Source organism: Mercenaria mercenaria, chromosome 7 (assembly GCF_021730395.1).
Source record: "Mercenaria mercenaria strain notata chromosome 7, MADL_Memer_1, whole genome shotgun sequence".
Classification (NCBI taxonomy): domain Eukaryota; kingdom Metazoa; phylum Mollusca; class Bivalvia; order Venerida; family Veneridae; genus Mercenaria; species Mercenaria mercenaria.
Window position 1 is genome coordinate 21444038 of NC_069367.1, and position 8611 is coordinate 21452648.

The following is an 8611-nucleotide window of genomic DNA, read 5'->3' on the forward strand; positions in this document are numbered from 1 at the left end:
AGGAGAAAAATCGACAGACAGATACCATACAATATCAAATAATTAAATAAGTTTAGGTATAAGCAGTGAATTTTGCTGACTCGCGTGTTCAACCCTCGACCGACAGAATTTTTACGCCACAATAAATTTCTAGAAATTTATACCCCAAAAATTCTTAAAGAACATTGTGCAAACTAAATTTTCCTTCATGAAATAGTCTCACATTTCCAGCTCAGCAGACTTCTATAGCAGTAGTATAAAGCTTTACATCCAAAGCGCTTAAACTATTAACACTACTGCTTTAAGTTTTTATCCAGTACATCTCTAATATAGTCTAGATAAAACTCTAAACCGACATTATTAAAATGGACGCCATCTTGTCTCCAAAAGTTAATTGCAGGAGATACAATATCATGTTTGCCAGATGAGCGGACAAAATATCTGCCCCAGCGATTAACCCTTGTACGCTTGCTTTCTATGGTACGCCACGGATTGACTGCGCCATTCCACAACCGTCTTTGCAGTATATCGATCCAAATAATTGTTGCTGAAGGAAAAGCTGTTCTTAGGTATTTAACCTCTCTGTTGATTAGGTTTTAATCTGGTAAATTGAAAGAGAGGTCAAGCCATTTTCCCCTAAATGAATAGTAATGGCTTTGGGTGGGGATGAGAGCAGGACTGCAGCCTCAGTAGTGCGGCGAAAAGAGAACCAGTGCAGACCCCTGACGGCCCACCAGGCAATTGTCTTACCTGGCAAGCGAAGGTTGGGTTTTCCAGTAGCTTTATCTCTTATCCCGGCCCAATAAGGGATGGAATCACCCAGTATCCAAGAGTCTTAATAACAAAGTACATGAAGTGAAATTAAATTATAAACTATTGGCTAATTGCTGACGTCAGCAAAAGTGGGCACTAAATATTGAAAAGAAAGCTAATTACGAATATAGGTTCTATAAGACTTTGAAGACCAGCGACCTAATGACTTTATTACTTCAGCCGAAAGACCCGCCTGCGCTAAATCAGTTGCTCTACCTATTCGAAAGCTATCCGATCTATAGTGTCCTGAATATTGAGTTCTAGCCATGCACTTAGCAAGAACTCCGCAAAACTGTGACCTTGAGACTGGTATGCCGTTCACGTGGCAAAATAGGGGTCCTTGGACGTTTGGTCTAAGGCACAAATAGTTTGTTAAAGCTTTTACGGGAAAAAATTGATGTTTAACACTTGGAAGTTTGATAGAAACGTGATTGCAGCGCTGGTTAGTTTTGAAGCGGTATAATTTGACTAACATGTGTGTATCATTTCTTGAAATTGACACATCACTTAACTGAATTTGGCCACCCACGCCAGGTCTAGGGGCGACTAACTCGCTTACTCTGAATAAACCAAAATAGGCCATTAAAATATTGCCAAAAAAAGAACTCATAATGATTAATTGCGACCTGTGGTAAAACCGAGCACACTGCAACTAATACATTCCAAGTTAACGGTGCTCTTTTGTCCCTGAAAATACGTTTCCTATGGCAACCCTCAAGTATTTTCTTTATAACAAAATTACTAGTGATGACGTGATAACCGTACAGTTTGTGACAGTAATTCAAACCAGAAATATAGGTTGAAATGCTTTTCGGTGAAAGTCCTTTCTCAAAACAATGAGAAATAAAAACAATTATGTGCTTAATTGGGGCTGGCCAAAAATCACCTTATTTGTAAATTTGTCTGAACTGCCTAAATACGTTTAGCGCTACGTTGTAGGTTGAGAGGGAGTTCGGTGCTGTTCCAGACTGTAATAACTGCCCGGCTGTAAATTGAAGATATTCCAAAGAAAGGAATGTATCTGACGAGGGGCTGGGTCTGCCTCTGGAGCGACCTGCCTGAATCTGTCCTACTGAAACCGAGATAATGCGTCGCAAACAATATTTAAACGACCTTGAATATGATTTGCCTTAACAATGATGTTTAACTGCAAACACCTCAATGTGAGAAATCTAACTAAACACATGATACGATCGGATTTTGATGACAATTTGTTCAAAATATGAACTACCGAAATATTGTCACAACTAAACCTGATTTTTTTTTTGTTTTTTAAGTCAGTGCCCCAAATAAATAATGCTACAAGAATGGGAAATAATTCCAAAACCGTAATATCAGATGTTATTCCCGATGTGTGCCATGATTCCGGCCACTTAGCATTACACCATTGGCCGTGGAAATATATTCCAAAACCCCTGTCTTGGCCCCGAGCGCTATCCGTAAACAACTGAACGTCCTCATTTGTGACCCAAAAGCGGTCGTGAAACACTGAAATCCCATTATAATTTTGAACGAAATTTAACCACATTTGTAGGACAAGGCGGATTTCTCTATTGATCCGTATTCGATGGAATGGCTTTGTGAGACCACAAGTAGCATTGATTAAGCGACGAATAAACGGCCTGCCGGCTACGACAGCACGGCAGCAAAAATTCAAGGAGCCAATAAGGGATTGCATAGCTTTCAACGTTGTTTTAGGTTTGAACAGTAGATCTTGAACTTTTTTGACAACTTCTTGCAATTTTGACACAGGAATTCTAACAACCATTCGTTCGAGTCCAATTCTAACCCCCAAAATACCAAAAACTTAAACCGGATCTACGGTTTTGTCTGTGGCTAACGGGACCTTTAATTCAGACATTGTTGACTGAAAACAGTTTAATGCTACGGCGCAAGATTCCTTGCTTTTGGCGCCGCCTAATAAGCCATCAAGATAATGAATTAATTTTGCCGTATTTAGTCTCGATTTAACCAAAAATTCTAAAAACCTTGCAAATCTTTCGAAAGTGATGCAACTTATTGAAGCTCCAAAGGGAAGTGCCTTATCAAAATAAAACTTGTCATTAAACCTAAAACCCAATAACACAAAGTCTGACGGAGTAATAGGTATTAGACGAAAGGCACTCTTAATATCTACTTTAAATAATTTGCAATGCCTAATTTGCAGGACTGAAACATCAATTGGTGAGAATGCTAGTGTAAATACATCGAGATTGCAAGGTTTTTGTAAAGTACTTCTATTTTGTGCCTGTCCCCGACCTTGGCCCCTGAATGGTAGATAATATGGACGGGCACGAAATGACTGATTCGTCGGAAATCTATTAACATTTGGCGTAGTATATGGTAGATTTTTCGAGCAGATTACAGCCGGGTGCGTGCCGCCGCATATTTTACAGAGATGTGTGAACCTACAGTTTGGCCATTTTCATTTCGACTGGTTAAAGTCATTGCATTTATAGCTGAAAGGGGTTGTCGGCCTAGAACTGCCTAGCACCTGGACGCAGCGCCACCATAGATCGTTATTAATAACTGACCAAGGGGAAGGCTTATCGGAGGCGGAACTGTTCATCATAGGTCCGCCAAGCGAATCCCCCTTGACGCGCGGCACACTCTCTGATGGTAAACATGTAATGCAAAAGTTCGTAAACTTTATCAGAATGTGTGGACAAATAGATAGATGCATAAATTATGAAGGCATCGGTCCATCTCTCGATAGAACCGATTTTATCCTTACAAACTTTTTTGGAAGCCTCAATACGGCCGTCGGAATCTACTAAACTGAGAACACTGCTGTTGGAAAATGCGACCAGTTCTACAGCACCTTTCAATAAGAGAGCTAAATTAGTGTATTCACCCTTGCAAATTTGTTGTTTAATTGACGTCGGAACATTGGCGGCCAGATCATAAACAAGCCGCCTGAAGTAGGCTGGAAAACAGACTGGGGAAAAAATGGGACATTAATACCTTGCGCAGTATTTTCAACACCGAGACTTATATTATCGGGACTTGAACTCTGATGTGAATTGTCCGGAGGAAGAACACCCAAATCCCTAATAATAGATTCAAAATCAATAATAGACCTACCCGCATTAGGCTGTAATAAGTTGTTGCTTGCACAATCGAGGTCCTCGCTCGTTCGCTTCTGCCCCCGTGCAGTTACCACCGGATTTGGAGAGGGTGGAGTGTCCGTCTGGCACTGTGAATCAACCAATCTGTGACCGGCAACGGCATCATCGTTGATAGGATTGACATCGGCATTATTTACGTTGTGTGCCCGCCTAGCATTAGGATTCCGACCCGCAGCACCTTGCTGCCTTGGCCCAGCAGCAGCATAATTCCTGACCACATGATTAACGTAATATAGTTTACAGCTGTGAAATTGAGCTTTTAGCAGCGTAGTTTATCTTCGGTGTTTAATCGAGAAAGGGAAATTTGCACGGATTTTTTGTGCTTATATGCCGTTGGTAGAACTGATACCCGGCTTAATGATAGCATGGTGACTAGAAACCATTCGTAACGGACGATAATATACGAAGATCACCAATTGCCTAGTGATCGTGACGTAACTGCATAGCAACGGTGCTGACAGCTTTTTCTTGCAAATAAAGGAAATTATTTGCAGAAGAAAATAATTTCTATTATTAATGTGTAATGTCACTGACATTGTATTTTTAGACTGAGCATGTAATTTAATCATACTTACAGTTCTACAATAACAATAAATATTTTGCCAATTTATAACATTTGATGATGATTCATTTAAGTTTAAATCGACATTTAAGGAGAAACTAGTTTGTGGAAGATGATCGCATTGTATCTTTAAAAAATATTCAGACAAATATACACTATGTAATTGTCGTAATTATATGACGCGTTTTCATTATTTTTCACGACGAATTTACATATATTACAATAGCCGAAAAAAAACACATGAAAATAACTACCCAAATGAAAATAATACATGAAAATCAGAACAACACTCAATTAAGAATAGAAATTGCTTATGTATGAAATGCAACTTCATATATTGTGTTGTTAACATCGTGTTTCCACTTTATACGGCTTCTTTGTATACTGCCAAACCAAGGCAGACACACATTAGATATTTTGCGTTGCCCTTATCCACGGGGCAAAGCTTCACAACATCATCAGCAGAAATAGCCACACAACATTAAGAATTTCACGTCGCAAACATATATCTTAATCAGACATAATAAATACTATTTTTGTAAACAAATAACGCTATTACGATTTCTCTAATATAATATTTTTTTCTATACTTGTACTGTACTGTTTATTTCACACCATGTCTTATTCAAAGTATACGAAGTATTGTTTTTATTGCAAAAGACACATTAACGCATTTACCATTTTTAACTTGTGTAATTATTATACTGTTCTATTTACAACAGATACGGTAGATACGACCAGTTACTGGCCGCCAGGTCCTTACGCAATACCAATGTCACGGTATGGTTGCCCTGAATCGTCTATACATGGATGGCAAGACAGTTATCTCATACTTACATGGCAGGATCCACAAGATGGATATGTACACATCAGTCCACAGTCAGATGCAATGCCCTTTGAAACCATAGTCAGTACTACGAATGAATCATTTTACCATTTGTCTGACAGACATATATTCGGGCCAGCGAAACCATTTACATTTAAAATGAACTTTTGCTTCAAGTATAGGAGCAATACTTCACTAGATGTTGGGGTATGGCCTGACGGGAATTATAGTATTTATTCAGCAAAGGCTGCGTGTCCACAAGGTAAATAATTCTGCATCTAGCCGTATAAAATAAAGTAATAAACGCGAAGAATAGAACAACAGGAATCTTATTGAGCGATTTGTTTTGATCTAAAAAATCTACGACATGTGTCAATTAGTCTGTTATAATATATACCGAACGTTTTGACAATTGCTTGCATGAAGACAACTTAAACACGTAGTACTCGAAAGCCCTACAAATGTGGACGTTGTTAAAAACTAAAACGATTTTAAATGTATAATACCTGGTGTATAGCACTTGAAACGTAAGTAATCTATAACATTTTAAAATTTTTCTTACAAGGTTTAAGTTTCACAACGTTCAGACACAAATAAATAAAGAAAACAAAAATAAATATTATGCGAAGATAATTTGTTAATAAAATACAGAATACAGTAAATAACGCGATGACATTTTTATTTATGTACAATGCTTGCTAACACAAAACTGTACGAGGTTAAGTACAGCACATCTGTAATTAACGAGAAAACTGGGAGAATAATTTGAGACATATGAATTTAACTTTCAGGATTTGAGATATATACGTCAAATATTTCTATTCCAAATACTTCCAAATGGACATCTGAGGGATATTCACCTGACTTCCAAATATTAAACAATGATACGGAAGGTAAATATGTATGCTCTTATTATGCAAGCACGTTTCTGTAATGTTACAGTTTTTAGAACAAACAAACAAAGCGTATTTTCAATGCAAAAGTAAACAGACAGCTTACAAATGATATCAATATCACACATTTTCAGTCTTATTTATTCGTACAGGATATAGATATTTCTTTGTGAGTAACTCTTGATCTCTGTTCCATGCTTATTACGGTGGCATATTTATGACAGGAACTTACATTTTAAATTATCTATCTAGCTATCGAAAAACAGATTAAGTGCGCTCGAGATAAGATGTCTATTCCGTTCGCTTAAGATAAGATGTTTACTGAATGAAATAATTTGCCATCTACTTCAAAGAAAATGTGCTCTAGCCACAGGACGCCGAGCCCTCGAGATATGACGTAAAGCATACGATATATCTCGAACAATCAAATTCTTTTCTCGAGAGCATTAAACCGTAAGGAGGTAGGTTACCTTGTTACCAGGGTAAATTCAAATTAGTTGAACCGTAGCATGTTTTTGTATTTCGTGTAATATGATGTTTTAACTGCTACAATCTCAGTTTCGTTTATCTCTGTCCCTTCAAGTTCAATTTTTATCCAGGTTTGAAGAACATGACCTTCCAAAGGTATTTTATTTTGAAAGAAGAAGGAAAGTACGGATATTCAACACTTTTCAGTGTATTTTAGTTTCATTGATATCCGTAGAAGTCTGCATAATTGATAATTACTAGTATGCGCCTTAACTTTCTAATATAAGCTTAAAATGTATATGTCGCGGGGCTCGTGTTTCCATGGTAACGCATTTTCTCTCATTTTAAACAACTATATAAAAACGATGTTTTTCTACGGCTTCAGTGCCATTCTGTTAATGACCAACATGGAATATTTGGGTAATATTATTAGCAAAATACCAAGTACTTTACATGGTACCCTATTTTTTCAAAGTTTAAAGTAACAACAGAGATGTTTAAAATAGTTTATATCTTGTTTTTTGTCGTAATTTCTTTTTAAAAATATTGAATAAAATTATCGTTCTTGTTACTGTAGCTTTAAAACACATTATTTCTAACGTAAATTATATTTTCTTGTTATTTGCATTTATTCAAACAAATTTCACAGCTTAAAATACTTACAGCAGTACCCTTCGTCTGGCATTTTTCATGGAAAAATCTTTCAGCATGCTGCTATGGATTCTCATGGATATTGCTGAAATGAAAATAAAAAGCCGAAGCTGTGTTCCTTAAATAGACCAGTGTCAACGCTTTTGAATTTTACATTTAGATATATAGGTCACGGACTTCTTTTCCTTGGTAACATTAATTCAATTTAAGAAACCACAATTTTCTACTGAAATTTGGACAATTTTAGATCTTAGTTTTAGTATATAAGTAACAAATTATCAACGGAAACTGAAAAATAGGTATTACAAATCAAACTGCTAGTTTCTTTTATTTGAAAATGGCCGTAACCTATAACATTTCACCCAACTATATTCTAAATAACATTGGTTACCATCATCCATTTTCTTACATTCCGCATAACATTTAAATATAACTACATAAAAGAAGCAAAATATTGATTATTTTTCAGAGCAAAAGACTCATAACTCATGACGTCAATGTTTATAAGCGTTTTTGAGGCAATTTATTCATTATTTCTGCATTATTAAACCATAAAGCATCTGATCGGAGACAGGTTCATGATTTGTTTTCAGAAGAATGGATATACAAACACATTTAGTTTGTCGTATACGTTGTCGTAAATCGTCATGTTAGCTTCCTGTTGGACATGCGCACATACAAATATTAAGGTAACCTACCTCCATAACTCGAACGCGCGATATATTATCTTAAGCCACAGAATATTATTTTGAATACACGACATATTATTGCGAGCGCACGGCATCTTTTCTTGGCCAAACGATTTCATATCTCGAAAGGTCGGTATCTTATCGCAAGCTTTCGACATCTTATCTCAAGTGCAAGATATCATATCTCGAGCTGCAATGGATTTCTTGTATCGAGCAGACGATATTATAACCGAAGTATTCGAAAAATTCTATCTTGAAGGAAGTGTCTGTTCTTAACTAACAACAATATTATTTTTTTCTGTCAATATTTTCTGATATTTTCTTTCAGTTAGAAATTGTTTTCATGATAAAGTCAGTTTTAAGATTACCATAGTAAAATGCAAGTACATTCTATAAATAATTGCAATTATTCTATCTATTTTAAAAGTTTATTTTCTATTCGTTTTAGCGGTTATCCTTCAAATGAGACTTTGGTCTCGGATATCAGTTAACTCGCTTGATGAGGATTTTAACAACAGAACTTCAACGACAGGTCCTGTTGAAGTGAACGTGAATAATAGTTGGACACACTTCTTTTTTATTAAGGTAAAATAGTGTTTTCA

The 8611-nt window shown here is 36.4% G+C and overlaps 1 protein-coding gene across 1 annotated transcript; it reads left to right on the plus strand.

Annotated features, from left to right (window-relative positions):
- Positions 1–629: 629 nt before the first annotated feature.
- Positions 630–7812, plus strand: LOC128558210 (uncharacterized). The gene is made up of 5 exons (XM_053547065.1): positions 630–742; positions 2960–3012; positions 5205–5570; positions 6100–6201; positions 7790–7812. The coding sequence occupies exons 1-5, from the start codon at positions 630–632 to the stop codon at positions 7810–7812; spliced, it is 657 nt and encodes a 218-aa protein (XP_053403040.1).
- The last annotated feature ends 799 nt before the right edge of the window (positions 7813–8611 follow it).

What these genes read in the sequence shown, in the direction of transcription:
- LOC128558210 (XM_053547065.1), top strand. Translation starts at nt 630, where the DNA reads ATGGCTTTGGGTGGGGATGAGAGCAGGACTGCAGCCTCAGTAGTGCGG. An exon ending in AAAGGCTGCGTGTCCACAAG is followed by an intron (nt 5,571 to 6,099) that starts GTAAATAATTCT and finishes TTTAACTTTCAG; the next exon opens with GATTTGAGATATATACGTCA. An exon ending in ATTAAACAATGATACGGAAG is followed by an intron (nt 6,202 to 7,789) that starts GTAAATATGTAT and finishes ATTATTTTTCAG; the next exon opens with AGCAAAAGACTCATAACTCA.